This window comes from Manacus candei, unplaced genomic scaffold, assembly GCF_025592945.1.
Source record: "Manacus candei isolate 608988 ecotype Guabito, Panama unplaced genomic scaffold, ASM2559294v1 h1tg000005l, whole genome shotgun sequence".
Classification (NCBI taxonomy): Eukaryota; Metazoa; Chordata; class Aves; order Passeriformes; family Pipridae; genus Manacus; species Manacus candei.
Genome location: NW_026138053.1, coordinates 11,488,843 through 11,505,673, shown reverse-complemented (window position 1 = coordinate 11,505,673; position 16,831 = coordinate 11,488,843). Strand labels below are relative to the sequence as shown.

General features: G+C 39.1%; 2 protein-coding genes and 1 long non-coding RNA gene across 4 annotated transcripts in view; 2 read left to right on the top strand and 1 right to left on the bottom strand.

Moving 5' to 3' along the window:
• Positions 1–205: 205 nt before the first annotated feature.
• ACADM (acyl-CoA dehydrogenase medium chain) lies at positions 206–10,919 on the bottom strand. Its single transcript, XM_051798543.1, has 12 exons — positions 10,801–10,919; positions 8,556–8,655; positions 7,716–7,813; positions 7,528–7,597; positions 5,482–5,582; positions 5,315–5,395; positions 4,357–4,487; positions 3,174–3,282; positions 2,169–2,309; positions 1,996–2,091; positions 1,062–1,310; positions 206–632 (listed from the first exon to the last, which is right to left on the bottom strand). The coding sequence occupies exons 1-12, from the start codon at positions 10,822–10,824 to the stop codon at positions 561–563; spliced, it is 1,272 nt and encodes a 423-aa protein (XP_051654503.1). The 5' UTR covers positions 10,825–10,919; the 3' UTR covers positions 206–560.
• Positions 3,260–4,461, top strand: LOC127476198 (uncharacterized). Its single transcript, XR_007906511.1, has 2 exons — positions 3,260–3,345; positions 4,165–4,461. It is a non-coding gene; the product is annotated as an uncharacterized LOC127476198 (long non-coding RNA).
• Positions 10,920–11,032: 113 nt separating the features above from the next.
• The window catches only part of SLC44A5 (solute carrier family 44 member 5), a 72,680-nt gene continuing 66,881 nt past the window's right edge, over positions 11,033–16,831 (top strand). Inside the window, exons 1-2 of one of the 2 annotated variants that reach the window (XM_051798090.1) lie at positions 11,033–11,172; positions 11,999–12,107. In XM_051798090.1, the coding sequence (XP_051654050.1) occupies positions 12,050–12,107 (58 nt within the window). In that variant the 5' untranslated portion in view covers positions 11,033–11,172; positions 11,999–12,049. Of the gene's footprint in view, positions 11,173–11,998; positions 12,108–16,445; positions 16,760–16,831 lie in introns of those variants that run through there. The other variant, XM_051798107.1, reaches the window with a different exon arrangement.

The following is a 16,831-nucleotide window of genomic DNA, read 5'->3' as shown; positions in this document are numbered from 1 at the left end:
ATACCGTTACTGCTGGATAGTGTCTAAACCCTCAGCACAGACGCAAGGCAGGCCCGTAGCTGCTCAACTGGAAAGGCTGTTCGGCTGCTTGCTGAGCAGAGGAGAAACTGAAGTATAGCTATTAACGTACTTCAGAAATTGTATTGTGGGTAAGTTGTCCAGTGTAAGTGATATAACAAGCAAAATGAATACAAAGCAACCACAGTTCTCTTAAAAAATATTTTATTAGAATGCAGCAGTGACTGTCAGAAATAACATTCTGATTATCTTATTTTATTGCGAGAAAACTGCATTGTGAGGTTCTCATTTCTTGCCCATTTGTATAGGAACAACAAATCATCGTGGACTTCAGCATGTTTAGAAAATACCAGCTTTGTCAGTCAGGAATAAAGTCAAAGACTGGACAGAGAGAACAGAATCAGTGTTTAATAATGGACAGAATAAAAATACGTTGAAGAAAATTTGTTTTTCTCCATTCCTTTTTCTATTGAGAAACACACATCCTTTTCCATGAGAACACAGAACCCTACAGCAGCGCCAGGCACACTTCATACATTTCTTTAAGCCTTAAATTTGCCAACATGTTCACGAGCTATGATCATCCTTTGAATTTGAGCAGTTCCCTCATATATCTGAAAAGAAGAATTGCAATAATGTTAAGTGATGATTTTTTAAAAGGTTTTAACAGATCTATACTCGTAAATCTCCACAGCACTAATCCCAGGTGGATTAAGATGTGCAGGAAGACAAAAAGCAGGGAGAATTCCAGTGTGACAGAGCAATTACACTGGGGTAAGTGAAATATAAATCAAGAGACAGACTTGTTCTCTCAGGTGCTCTTATCTAAACTCAATAGGGCTCTCATGAAAATAAACTGACAGATGATGACATTCCTCTTATTTGAGGAAGAAAATATGTAATTTCTTTAAATTTAGGGATTATTGTTTTCATTCTAAAAGCTTTTTTTTTTTTTTAATATGTGTACATCATATTTGAAGTAAGTAGCCCTTAGTTTATATTATATAAAATCTATGCATTATCACATTCCCTCTTTTACTTACCTGGTAGATTTTAGCATCTCTCATTAGTTTTTCTACAGGATATTCAGTATTAAATCCATTTCCTCCAAAAATCTGTACTGCATCTGCAGCTACTTGGTTTGCAATGTCACCAGCAAATGCCTTTGCAATGGAAGCATAGTAGGTATTCCTGCGACCAGCATCAACTTCCCACGCAGCTCTCTGGTAGGCCATCCTAGCGAGTTCAACTTTCATGGCCATTTCAGCAAGCAAGAAAGACACTGCTTGGTGCTAGGACAGAATAAACCACGTTAATATCGCCCACTTAAAATTCTGGGACATCCAAGAAAGATATCATCTCCTAATACAGTGATTTTTTCAACAAACTCAGTAAGTTGTATGAGAGGAGTTCTACAGAATATGCATCAGGCTCTCAGAATTGTGTTCAATTAGATTTTTAAGATTTTGATTCTGAAATCCCCATAGTCATAGGGATTAAGTACTGAATTATGAAGTTGTTCTTTCCTATTTATGAGATTGGTATGTACCTTGCTTTTTATTTGTATTTCCTTAAAACTCGTAACCAGCACTATTGGCAATGTATTCTGTTAGTGTTAATACTATGTGTCTTGTTTCATGTACCTCATTTTTTCTTTCCTGAAAATCCCTCTTTATTAGCACTGAAGAACTTAAGTTTCCAGCTAGTACGTAAGTTTTGATGTCTTGGGCAGAGTTGTTTTTTTTCTGCTTCTACTACCATCATTGATAAATTATAAAAAATTCTGGAAGTTACCACATAGCTAAGTTTACTTACAAGGTGCTGACCTACATACATGGAAACCCCAAAATGGCAGAGATATGATATAAAAATTAAGGAAATATAAAAATTAAGGAATAACCTTTAAAAATCAGTAGCAGTACATCTGGTGTGAAAACAAGCTTTTATTGTATTTTCTCTCTCTGCCCCCACACTTACTTCAACAATTGGTTTCCCAAACGTTTTTCTCTCCAAAGCATATCTGGTAGCCTCATCAAGGGCTCTCTTTGCTAATCCAACAGCACCAGCTGCTACCTGAATTGAATACAGCACAGAATAAAAAATCAGAAATTCCCAATGTATTTTATAACCAAGTTATTTCTGATACTTACAGGTGGTCTGGTCTTATCAAAAGCTCCCATTGCGATTTTAAAGCCAGCTCCCTCAGCTATCAACACATTTTCTTTTGGGACTCTCACATCTTCGAAGACAATACCTCTTGTATCTGAGCAGCGCTGACCCATATTCATTTCCTGAAGTGGAAATTTACAGAGGTGTTACTAAAGTGGATTATTCAAAGGTACAATATGTTTTCATTCTTTAGTTTACTCAAAGCATAGAGTATGTTTTTCTTCCCCAAAACACTTAATCTAAAAATTACCATATACATGACAAATACTAGTTTTGTACTTGCAGACCAGCATGCCCTTCATTTGTCTAATCTGGGCAGTTTACTTTCTCCTTATATGAAATCAGTTCAGTCTCTGTAACCAGTCTTCTCTAGTTTTCTCTAGTTCTTTCTCTACTTCAACTATATCCTTTGAGATGAAAGTGGAAAAAGAAAACAATGCAATGTGCAGGCAGTGCAGATATACTACAAGTAAATAAATAAATTAGCTTTTCAAGTTTTTAGATTCCTTTCCTAATGTTCAACATCCAGTTTTACCTAATATTAAAAATAGTACTCTTTTTTAAAGGGAGAACTAGTACTAGTATCTCTAAGGCCTCTTCTTTGACCAGCAGTAGCTAAAATTAAAGTTCACTGCCTGTGTATTTATGGTTGATATTGTCCAACTTGCTTCCTATCCTTTCAATGCATAATACTTCTCATTTATTGGTACTTGCCAGTATAATAGTTCTCAAAGAGTCTTTTGCAGCTGTTCAAAGTTATCTTACTTTGGACCATTCTGAACAGTTCCTTATCTGAACTAATAACTTTAAAATTATGTTTTATGAATAGCTTCTGCATGTTGTGAAAACGAAAAGATGGTTGTAAATGAGCATATGAAAATGTGCAGTTGTGTAACAGTCTTTTCTCTTGAGTGGTACGTTTGTTTCATTACTGGTTTAGAACTAAACAATAATTCCTAACTTGTCAAATAAGAAATAATCTTCACCTTTCTTCCAATTTGGATCCCAGGACTATCTGCTTCCACAATGAATCCAGTAAAGGCTTTGCCTGCAGGAGTTTTTGGATCTGGATCGGTACGTGCTAGCAAAAAATACCTAGTGTAAACCAAAGAAGATGGATGCAGTTTATCCTCACAGTTAACAACAAGATATATTTAGGTAATATTTTAAATGTTTTTATGCATGTCTATACCACATAATAAATTCTGAGTGTAAGTTAACAAACTATATTCCTTGCCCATTCTAAAAATAAACTGAGAGGGAGCCAGAGAGTGGAAGTCTCAAAGATTCAGTATTTAATAATGTTTAATAAAATTTCTTCAGATCAACATGCAAAGATTCTCTACCCTTTCCATGTATTCTAAGTCTTTATGGTATTACCAGTTTCACAAATAGTACAAAAGAAACCTATTCGCAGCATGTACATAAAAATTAATGCTTAGGAAATACATTCTTGGATGTAAAATGTTATCATCTGATTTCAGATATCTTGATTTTATTCTTCTAAGTGTAAATTGTAAATAAGTATTTATCTTAGAAATTAAACAGCTGTAAATCATATTTATGGTATTCACTAATGTCAAAAGATACCTGGTAGATTGTCTTTGATGGATCTGCCTTCAACGATGAAGTAAATTACTAGAAAATTCAGATTTTTGGATAAATGTATAAAGTTTTTTCCGCTTGAATTAAGGAAGATTTCTGTGTTGTGAATCAGTGTGATATGAGACATGAAGTAAGAGGTTTATATTGTAAAAGCATGCTCCACAAACACAACAATATTTGGAATCTCTGACAGATGAAAAATGTCTTCTTTTCATAAAATAAAAAGTAACACCACAATGTAACAGTGTTTCTAGCTTCACTAGGAGTAAGAGGTGTTTCTAGTAGAGTCAGATTTAATTTTCATAGCAGCAAGATTCAAGAGGCCATTCTTGAGTGTGGAGTTGTCATGTCATCACTCATTTTCCTTTTTAGGCTGTGTGCAACACTCAAGACTGCATTTGTATTTGCTATCCTGATAAACTGGTCAGAGATTAAAACACAGTCTGCTGCAATACAATGAACGTTCAGATTGATATCAGGTCTTTAAAGAATTTAACTGGGGGCAGAGGGTGAAGCCACTATATAACAACAAAAAACTATGACACCAGTTAATTGTTAACATACCAGTTTGCTTTCCCCCCATTTGTGATCCACATCTTCTGACCATTAATAACATACTCATCTCCTTTCTTCTCAGCCTTTGTTTTTATACCAGCCACATCAGAGCCTGCTCCAGGCTCTGTTACACAGTAGGCCTGAAAGAAATTAAAATGTGAAATAAAAGTTCTGGTTTTATGCAACCACAAATTAATGCAGACTATGTGCATCAAATTATCTATAAAAGGTTTAAGTGAACTGCATGGTAAAACCCAAAACGTTGCATAAACAAAAACCCCCAATAAACCCCCAAAACAACCCAACACAACCCCCCCCTAACAGCTGTCGGAGCAAGAATTCAAACATATAAGGGTTAATTTTCTTTATAAATCCATAATGATACATAAAATTGTCTTTTAATCAAACAGAAACATTCTGTAACCCTTAAGTTATTACTTCTTCAGGCTTCAAAAATTCTGATTGGAAAGCTGAAGATCTTTAAAATCTGAAAATAAGAGCACTGAGTAACATTTTATGTTTACCAAGTCCTTAATTTTAGGAGGCTTAGTTGTACAGATTTACATACATTGTACATGACTCTTCTTTCTATGTAACAAGTACTGCTTATGTAATATTTAAGATCATAAATTCCCAGTTACATTCCCATCCAAGTTTAGTGTCTTAAATGCCTACACCCCCTCTTGAAATGGAAATAAAAGGTAGTAATTTTTGGTAAGTGACTTAGGTTGGGGTTGATTTTCCAAGTAATATCTTCTATTTGCTTATTGCATGTATCTCATTAGATATTTGCTGTCTTTCAGTAAATGTCACTGTTTACAAATCAAAAAGGGCTAAGTTGTGTGTACATGTAAGTGTTTTCTGGGTGGGGGGAAAAGGCAAAAAAATGAGGAAAAAAAAGGAAAAAAAAGAAAGAAGTAATATTATTAGATTTAGGAACATGTTACAGTGTAGCAGTTATACTCACACACATGATTGGTTCCTCTGTCATTCTTCCTAAGTATTTTTTCTGCTGATGCTCATTTCCTGCAATGATAACTGGCATTTGCTGAAAGAAAATATTTAGACCATTAATCCAGGTTTTTCAAGTGCACAGACTGTAGTTTAAGGGATGTAAGAAAATACAGAGCTTACCCCTAGGGAGTTTGCTTCAATGGCAGTTTGAACCCCTGTACATCCATAGGCCAACTCCTCTGTAATAAGGCAGGCTTCAAAAGTGCCGAGGCCAAGGCCACCTACAGGTGAAACATTTCATTTACTCAAGTAGATTTAAATTATAACATATCAATATTAGTGATTTACACAACATAATTAACAAAAATGTATCCCCTTCACATACATTTGATTGTGTACCATGTTTGATTACATATTCTAACATCAGCTTTTTAAATAAAGCTTTGTCAGAAGAGTAACAGGTGATTTGAAAATTACACATCATGGTTCCAGGGTTATTGTTTGATTAATGTGGGACAAGTTGCACAAAGTGGCAAGAATGTACCACTTTAATTTTTTTATTACTGTACACTTGAGAATTAAGAGTTCCTAGGAAGCAGAGAAAGGGCTCCTGAGCCCACAGCATTTGGGAATAAAAAGTTTATAAAGTGTCCATATTAGTAGATAGCCAACTCAGTAATCTGTTTCTGACAGAAGCCAACACTATGGGAAGTACATACAAATACAGTAACAACTACACTTCCTCAAAAATATTTTCTTGAGCCTTCAGGTGACTTCCTCAGTCAAAGAAATACCTCTCTTTGGTATCTTTGTTATGCTAACCTATGACAGATATTTATTACATTAATTTGTCCAGTCTCTTTTTGAGTCTATTTAAATTTTACCACCAATATCCTACAGTAAGATAGTAAGTTTTGCAAATTAATTACACACTGCATGTAGAACCAACACCTTTCATTTGTTTTGAAACTTTTATCTGATGACATAATTTGATGCCTTCTAGTTATGTTGAAAGGGACAGTCAACTATGAATCCCTTTACACACTATCCATGCACTTGACATTTTAGTAATTTCTCCTATAGAATCTGCATCTCACAGAGAAGACACAACTTTTATAATCTTTGTCATCCTTTTAGAAACCTTTTCCATTTCCCCAATACTCTTTTGAGATGGAAGGATTCGACTATATAATGAATTAAAAAGGCAAGTGCAATTTGGATTTGGGCAGCAGCGTATTTGTGCCTTCTGCATTTTTCTTCATTCTCTTAAGGGTCCCTTTTGACTTTAAATTTTATTTTGACCACTTCTGAGCATTATACTATACATTAACTATTTATGATAAACACCAAAATGTCTTTTTTGAGAGGCAGTAACTAGTGCAGAGGATACCATTTTTCTTGCTTCTTTCCCTTCACATGTGCATCACTTTTCCTTTTTGGAATTGCATTGCCATTTTTACTGGCTCTCTATTTCAAGGTCTTCTCCTGCAGCTCTCTGTACCAGTCTCATCTTTTTTTACATTGAGTAACTTAGTATTATAAGCAAACTTAGTATTATCTGCCTTTGTGTTGATCCCCTTTTTCTGTTTATTTATAGACATCCCAGACAGCACAAGACCCAGCAAGGCTGCACTACTAATCTTTCCAATATGAAACCTGATGATTTTTAAAACTTTCAAGTATTCTTTATCAACCAGGGATCCCTTGTTCACACACTTATTAGCTACTTCAGAGAACTCCAATGATTTTTGAGACATGACTTCCTTTAATTAAAACCCTTCTCTAGCATATCATGCTTGTCTGTGTTACTCATATGCCTAAACACTGCCAAAGCTCTGTTGTACTGCACCTAACTTAAATTGAAAAGCTGTCCTTCTGGGATAAACTCTTAAGTTGCTCCAGCCTGTGTCAGAGACTAGAACAAAACATGACCTTCTAATTTCTCTGCCTAATCAGCTGACACAGTGCACCAGGGGAACATTAGACAGCTGTAATCACGGTAGAAAAATCTGGTCATAAATTACTGAACCATAATCTGTCTAATTTGTCTCCTGATTACATCCACATCTAGTAACACTTTTATGTGTCAACCTGCCTGCTGATTAAATTTAGATTATTCAAGTATGCAACTATTTATTTGATACAGAATCCATAATTACACATATAAATCTCATCTAATGTCTTCTCGTTGTTTCATTTTACAGATTAAAAAGAATGTTTACTTACCACAGCTTTCTGGTATGTGTGAATTCATAAGACCAAGTTCCCAAGCCCTTTTTATAAGTGGCACGGGATACTGAAATAGACATGGAAAAATCACGTTCTGAGTCACCACAATCAAAACTTTAAATTTTAAAGGTTAAGATAAAAGTCTGGTTTTGTCCAGTTTTTCCCTTACACTATGGTAGATTTACCTCTCCGCTTTTGTCATATTGTGCAGCAACAGGAATAATTTCTTCCACAGCAAATTTACGAGCTGTAGCTTGAAACTCCTTCTGTTCGTCAGTAAGTTCTATTTTAAAAAAAGAGAAAGAAAAAAATTCACAAATTCTCTACTGTCTTTAATAAGAGCATCCTTCCAGGACAACCCAAACCACCACTTTTGGAGGCTGTTCAGAAAGCGAAAAAACTGTTTCCTCTTCTTCCTAGGAGAAAACCTCCATTGTTCTCTCATCCCCACCTACAATGCACTTGCTTGCATCTGATGAAATTATCCACAAAATATTGAAAATGAAGAGGACTGTGTAACATAAAATGTATTACCAAAAGAAACAAGAAAAATGCTGTGTTAATTAAATAGAGACAGAGGTCATCCAGAGATCCTGACTCTTCAGTTTCAAACACCTAGCTCTGACCTACTAAATTTGCTTTATGTATATAATATGCCAAGCTGAGGATGAATTTTCTTTTTTACATTTCTTTATAACGAAGTTCAACTATGACTATATTTAGGTACCTTTACACTGCAAACAACAATATGAGATAATTATTCAAAGCTAAGACACTTTGGCAATAAAAAAAGGACAGACAAGAATTAAAAAAAGAAGAAACTCTTAAAAACACTACACACATACCTGCCTTGCCTGAGCTGAGGACAAAAGTAATTTGGATTTTCAAACTTTTTTATTAATAGAAATCTATTTAGGATAAACATCATTTTAAGTTCATGGTGAAGTGCAATATAGGATATTATTCTTTTAAAATCTGCAATTTGTCCATAATTGCTATATTTCTTTAACAACTGTACTACTTACCAAAGCTAAAGCCAGCTCCAGGTTTGCCTATATGTAAGTTTTGAGCAGGTTTACTAGAATGTGACCTCCATCCATGTCCTGCAATGGTTTGAAGCACTTGCTAAAGAAGAAAAGAACATAAGGTGTAAGATCTTTACAGCTCAAGTCTCCTAAAGCTACTTGCCTGCCTGCAGCACAACTTTTAATGTAGACTCCCTCTCCAGAAACAGTATCAGATCAAATATAATTTACTACAGTGATAAAAGAATTATTGGCTAGCTTGTGTTTTGCTCCTCTGACGCTCTGCCAGGATTCTCAGGCTTTAACAGCACCGAGGGCAGGTGAGCTGCCCTATACATTTTTAACTATTGTGCATTTGATTATTTTAAAATAGTTAAGCATATAGCAATATATATTTCTTTAATTTATACACTCACACATCAAACTTGATTTTCTGGCCCTCTACTGAATATCCTATCTACCCATTAGCAAAAAACACCCTACCTATTAACCAATATATCAGAATATTTTGATAATGTCCCAGACTCATCTCTGCTTTCTTTTATAAGCTGGTGCCATGGACACTTGGTGATTATTGTTATTATACTCCAGATGGGAGAGAACACAGCAGACTATCTGAATTTTATTTTCCTTCCTAATACTGATCACAAATTTATTCTTTTTCATTGTAAATACTTTCTTTGCTTTTTGAAGTTTAGTACCCACAAATATTGTTGTTACAGCTGCTTTCAGAATGTCTTAATATTGTGCAAAAACATGTCCAAACTTAATTTTAAAAGGTTGGTTTACTCTTTTCAAGAGTTATAAATCTCTGAAATGTTTAGAAATTAGTGAAAAATATGTAATTGGATAAATTTTTAGGAAGACCCAAATTAGTACTACAAAACCAAAAATTAGCCTAAACACTAAGAAAAGGCTTGTTCTTGATTTTCTTATGTGAAAATGTAGAAAATTTTTTTAAAAGTGTGATCACACCAATCACTTATTTCATAACATTTTAAAAAAATTAATTAATGATAGTAATGCAAAAGAATACCACAGAAATTTTACTAGGAACTCTACAAGACAAGGACTACAGGTTACTCTGGAAAAACTCCGCAATCCCACCAAACACTGAAATACGAATAGGTGGGATATACAGCTGAAAGTTGCATGACTGATCAAGTGACAAAGTATCAGGGTTTCCTACATGTAAGAATTTGTATGATTATCTGTCTACTTAGTCAACCTTCTTATTGCTTGACTCTGAGGAACAGTTACATTCAGTGACAAACTACTGCTAGGGATGCTTAGATGCAATTCCTGCTGCATTTCCTTGCACTTTTGCATGAACTGTCAGAATCACAAATATGATCGTCAATGTGGTAAGACTAACACTGGAATAATGTGCTGTCAGGAAAAGGGTATGACAAGACTATGCATGGAAGTGATGCAATCTTTATTACCTTAATTGCAAAAGAAGTATGGAACCTGTTTGACAATATGCACATTACAGAAAATGACAGAACAAGCTAAGGGTCACCAAATTGATCCTCCCTCACATATCTCAGAATAAAAATGAAGAGTTGCCAAGAGCAGTTTGTTGCTGGGGTAACGTGTCAGGTAATATGCGAGTTTTGAATACTTTTTATTTTCTACTTTGAAGCTGTGTGGTTCAATATAGGAGAAAGTTTGTACTTCAGAAAACCATCACACATATTTAAAAAAAACATCACACATATTTAAAAAAAATAGCATAGGTAGTACAGCTAAGTATGCTAAAGGATAAAATACCCCGAACTATAACCCCCGGTGTTTTGAAGCCGTCACCGCCGGTACGTGGAAGGTGCCAGCCATACCCAGGGCTTTTCCAAAGACTGGGCACGGCGCGGCCTTTGGCCCATGAGAAGCCCCAGGGCTGTGCAGCAACTCCGCTGAGAACAGCCGATGGCAACACCCACTCGGACCGTGAGGATTACGGCCATAAACTCTCGGATAATACTGCGAGGCAGGAAAAGCAGCACAGCAGAGGGCTCGCAGCCTCGCCGGTTCTGCCCTCCGGGGCTGCCCCTGTGCCCGCAGCTGTCCCGGCGGCGGAACCCGGGCTGGCCCCGCCGCTTCCGTCCTTCGCCCTCCCTCGGCCCGCGGCCCTTCCCTGCCGCCCGGGACCCCGCCCGCCGGCGCCGGCAGCGCCTCGGTCCGGCCCGGCCGCCTCTCGTCTCCGGACCTCGTGTCCTCCGAGCGCTCGCTCGGGCCGGACACTCACCCGGGTCACCCTCAGCGCAGCCATCTCGGCGGGGTTCCGGCGGCTCCGGCGGGGCGGGGCTCGGGCGGCCGGGGCGGTGCCGCGCGGGCCGCCCGCCGAGCCGGGGGAGGCCGGGCCCGGGCCGGACCGGCCCGCTGAGCGGGGAGAGCGAGCCCTGAGCCGGGCGGAGAGCTCCGTCCTGCGGCCGGCCCGGCTCGGGGGCGAGGAGGGAGCGAGCGGCCCACCCGCACCAACACGGGCAGGGTCTGTGTTTCACTTTCTGAGGCCGAAAGGAAGGCGGCCCCAGGCTCGGCCGCTTTGCTGTCTGTGTGCCGAGTCTCGCGGGCTGGCTCCAAGCACCTACATCATCCACCTGTTAGCAGAAGAGCTCCTGTGAGCTGTTTTACTGTAATTTGCGCCTCAGGGAATCATAAACTCACGTTTTGGAGGTGTATCAGGAATAGGGTGACTGATAACCCCAGCTGACTGATAAGGATGTTATACACTAAGCGTATTTACTAGCTGCAGGAAGTGATTTAAATACTACAGTGCTCAGAAATTAGATATTATTTCTAGATGCCTTTGAGATTAGGATCCATAGCCCTTTAGTAGGTAAATAAGCTCTTTTTTGCACTGAGGTGAAGAGACAGCTTGGAATGGAGTTGAGGACATCCCTAAGGCAGGGAGACTGAATAAATCAGTACGCTGAGGGAATGGTGACATCAGGAAGTAATGAAATACTGTTGGGTTTATAGAGTGAAATGGTTGTATAGACCTGATAAACATTTTAAGGGGTTTTACTTCAGGCTTGACAGAGTGCCCCCATTAAGTGGTTGGAACACATTGGATGCACTCCTCCTAGATCATGTCTTCCAGTAAATTTAATCCAAAAATCAATTCATGTTCTTTGAAATATCTCTGTGAATCCAGTGAGGCACACTAAGTGGGGACAATTGGGAAACTCACCTCAGAACTACACTCCTGACCTGAACTGAACTGCTCATGTAGACAGTCTGGGAAGGTTGTTGTCTGAAACTGACCAGTTGAGGAAATTGAGTCAGGAATACACGGTAACATTTGCTGTTTTCAAGGTTTACCTTACACTAGAAGCATCTTTGCATATGAAATTTGCTACTTGCCTCTGAAGACAGATGTCTGTACTTTCTGGAAGCAAGCTTTCGTATTAAAAAGCCACTTAACTATCTGTGATCTCTTGCAGTGTTGTAGAGATTAAAGAGTGGAAGTTCCAGAAAAAGGAAGGAAAGAATGCATGGAGCCAAGACAAAGGTATTCAGGGACATCTCTGCTAAATTACAGGAGCATCTGGGGTAAGGTACAAGAACCAACTGCTCATTAAGGTCACTGTTTAACGCAGCTTGCACTTATGAAGCTACACCCTTGCTCACCTTCCCCCACTCCTTCAAACTATTTTCTCACTGCCTCTCTTTACATCTCCTTGGATAAATGAATGAGAACTTTTTTGGCAATGTGTTGTCAACATAATTTTCACCAAGCAAATCTGGAGAGGAAAATTCAAAGCCCAGGTGGTCCATGTCTACTAAGTTTTTAGGAACAGAGGGGTATGAAAGATGGCAAGGTTATCTGTCAAAGCCTAAACCAGTTGAACTGTGAGGTTCAAAATTATTTACATAAGGAGTGACAATAGATAGAAGTTTCTGTAAGGTGTATTTAGAATTTTTGGCATTTTTCACAGCAGCAAGAAATACAGCATCTGTCTTTCTTTTTTATTTTCTCAAACACTTACCACTGTGTCACATTTCTTATTTAGTATTCCTCTGATCACTTTTACTACAGTAAAAATTGTATACTGCATAGTTTATTGCTTTATTAACCTAAAAGACTCTCTTATATACTAACCAGCAGAATGCATGTTGCTTATTGCTGATGTGTATAAATCAGCAAGTAAACACAGTAAGATTATTACATTACAAAGTGCATCTCATTGTCATGGTTTAGGAATGCTACTCTCCCACCGAAACCATGCACCACTCCCTCCTCTCCCTTCCCCTTCCCCTGTGGATGGAGAGGAGAATTGGAGGCACAAAAGGTAAAGATCATGGACTGAGATAAGAACAATTTACTGGAAACAGCAATGACATAAGAAAACAAACAGCAACAATATTAATGACAAAAGTGTACAAGAAAGAGGAGAGTGATTCACATGCAAGTGCTCACCAAAGAGCCTGACCTGATCCAGCCACACCATCCCAACCAGAAGAAAACCCTGGACCTCATTTCCCCCTTCCCCCCACCCCAGTGGTCATGGCCCTCTTGGCTACTGCAAACATTAACACTGTCCTGGCTGGAACCAGAAGGCTCATCCCTTAAAGTTAGCATCTGTATTCTAGGGTGAAGTGTTATGTTTTATTACTAATTATGACTAGTTTACAGGTTGTTTTTTTTAAATTGCTAACAACGAACAGTAATTTACCATTTGTTAATGAACCTTCCTTTTAGAAATGAAAAGCAACTTGAATTTTCTGTGGTGCTCTAGAGTGTGGAGGGCCTGTGGGGTGATGCAGCAAGCATCAAGCTGGACCAGCCAGGAAGTCAGCACTCCTGAGGCAGGGAAGAGGCTGGGATCTGGACAGGTGTGCTGGGCAAATGTGCATGTGCTTGGGCATCCAAGGAATCTCGTGCATGTGGCTGCCCTAGTCACCTTTTGTCTCTGCCAGCATAAGAGGAGGAGAGGATGTGGCTGCCTGTGCTCTGTTCTGGAGCTGAGGGTGGGTCTGTGTGGAGGTGCTGTTGTAGGTGCCTTGTCACTGGCACTGCGTGTGGCCGAGTCAGTGTCCCCTGTGTGTGTCTCTAGGACGTGCTCAGCTGCACGACTGGCTGGGCCTGCACATGGGAAGGTGGCAGCCCTGTCCCCCTGCCTGGGCAGGGACCCTGTATCCCCAGCTCCAGCATCCCTGGGCTCCAGCAGCTGGGCAGGAGGGGTCCTGGAGCTGCAAGAAGTGACAGACCCTCCTAACACCCTCTGACATTTTTTAGCCATAAAAGGACTTTTTGTTTTCCCTCTATGGTGGCTTATTTTATTCAAAACTTTTTGATGAGGAACCTTCTGCAATGTTTTCAGAAATCCAAATAACCTGAAGATCAGCTGTATTCCCTCATTTTTGTGTCTGCCAACTCCTTGGGAGGTCTCCAATGGATCTGCAGTTTTCTGGATTTTCATCAGAAGTATTTTCAAAAATGTTGAAAATCTTTATCACCTTCAAGTCTATATATACATACGAGGCTTAAAGAAAATATTGGCTCTACATATTCTCTTCCTCCTCTTGGCCTTTAAAAAAAAAGAATTCTTTTTAGCATCTACACTTTTTGCAAATTAATGCTTAAACTCTTTTTTGGTCTGCCTTCCTGTACTTTCACACTTAACCTGCCAAAGTTTGTGATCCTTTATAATTTACTAGTTTGAACACAACTTTAATCTATCAAAATATTCTTCCTTGTTTGTAGCTACTGTCCTTTTCATTCTATATAGTCATGCTGACTTCCTTTTGCCATTTCTCAGGCCCTTCTGAGAAACATGAATATACAAAGATGATGGGCTGTCTCTCAAAGTGGTCTCCTTACATAACCTTCTATGTATCTGAATAACTGTTTTGTAGTTTTTAGCACTAGTCTAACCTTCTGTATTCTTTTTAGCAAGTTTTCTATTTTAGTTTAGTGGATTTTTAAGTTATTCCTTGGTTCTGGTAGTTAGAACCAAGTCAAAAGTTACTTCTCCTGCAGAATTCTACATTAACTTCTTATTGTTAATAATAATTTTATATTGTTCTATAAAGCCTAATGAAAAGAAAGAAAGAAAAAAAAACTTTGCTAGAGTGCATATGAGTATTTTTTTGTTGCCAGAACTTGGAAGTGCTGTGTAAGCAAAACCTTATCTCTGGTTGTTAGTCATAGCCCTACATCTCTCTGTCTCTCTCTCTATCATCTGTCTATCTATCTATCTATTTCAATCTATCTTCCGTTAAATACAACATATGCTTTAGGATAGAGAGCATATATGTTAAATATAACATATGTTAAATACAATATATAATAAATAATATAAATACTATAATATATAGACTGTATAATATATGCACAATAATATAGACACAATTAAGTCATTGTATATGCTGTGTATTACATATAATGTATATATTGTATATCTAGTATGTGATATCTCTGATATCTGATATATTTATTTGTAGAACAGGCTATACTAACTCTATTACCTATGTTTTTTTTACTGTTGAGATTGCAATGTTTGTTCTTGAACATAGGCTGTGTATAGATACATCCCTCTGCACAAGGGGAACAGAAGAACATGGAGCTGTAGAACAATACTGAAGCTTCCCTGAGAATGCTACATCAGCTCTGACTAGCAACTCTGGTCATGCCCTGCTGCCTTTAGGTTGCTATGCCTTATCTGAATGAGCCAGAAGGCATTAACAAACCTCCTTCCTTCTTACAAAGCTGTCCTATGCTGCTTTTCTCATGTTTGACTCAGTCTTAGACACAAGAAGTTCTTTCTTCTATAGGTGAGATTGTCTGAATTGTTCTCCTCCTCATCATCATTGAGATGAAATTAGGATTTCTTCTTAGATAGTGAAGTGTGTCATTCATTTTCCACGAGGTGGAAACACACATCATAGGTAGCTAGGCTAAGTATGTGGCTTAAGAGGATAGGGGGACTAGGTTAAGAAAGAACTCTCATTAAATTTGCAAACCACCAGCAGTGCACAGAATCATAAATCTCTGCCCAGGTAATATTCTGATGAAGTGGGATGACTGGATGAAGCAAGTACTCATTTTAAAATATATAAAAAAATTCTATTTCAAAGTATAAACTCTCACAATTTAAGGAGGAGGAGGGGGAAGAAGAGTACTTCCTTTACTAGCAGATGAAACTGCAGATGTGAAATTCAGTAATTATGAGAGCAATTGGCCTGGACTGAGACCTCTGGAAGGATGGATAAAGTGCTACATATGCCTGATTTAGTTTTCTTGTAACTAGCCAAGGCAGTGAGCACTGCAAGACCTGATGATATACTGACTTTGTAGGAGGCACATACCCTCACCAATGCATATATGATTGGTTTACGTTTCGATACAAGCATAGCAGCAACCTCCATGGTCTGTGCACATTAATTTACTCATAAATAAAAGAATCATGTGCTTTTGAGGGTCTTAAGCCAACTTTTGAAAGGGTACCTTTATTTGCAAGCCTTGGAAAGTAACTTCTCAAACTGCTCATATCTGAAAACGTAAATGACGGCCTAGAGGTGCACCTCTGTCATTTCAGAATACTGTTATGTGTAATAATACAATATGTTACAATATGTTACAATAATAATACAAAATGTTACCTCTGTTTTACTTAGTGACAACAGACTAATGGCAACGTGACATCTGAATACAGTGTCCTTTGCTGTAGTAATGATTTGTGCTGTCAAAACTGTGAAGGAAACTCAGCAATCAGACTAATTGCTCCTAAGTGGCTATTACCCCACTCAGATAAAACAAAGGGAGGTGGATGTCAACTGAAGGAAAGTTTACGACCAGAAATCTGTATTTGACAGGACCGAAACTGTTTTCTGACTGAGTCATGAAAATGCCCCCAGCCCGAAACAACACGTTTCCCCCCGTCGGGAGGCAGACGCGCGGCTGTCGGTGGTCACACCCGAGCGCTTCGCCCTTCCCCAGCCCCGGGGGCCCGTGCAACTGGTCGCCCGGGCACGAGGCCGCTGGGCGCCCGGCGCTCAGCACGGGCGGCACGGACAGCTCCGCCAAGGGAGGCGCTCCCCGGCGGGGCCCAGGAGGACGGCAAGCGGCCCCAGGGCCGGCCGGCCGCTTCCCACCAGCGGCAACACCTCCGGGCTCTGCGCAGGGCAGGGGCACAGGCGGGCAGCGCACCCGGCTGCGGACACCGGCGGTTGGTGCGGGAGGATGGACACCGGCCCTCCAGGTACAGCCCCGCCGGATGCCGAAGTTGCCGCGGGGCCCAGGCGAAGTTGGCGAGCCGCGGCCCGTCCCGGCG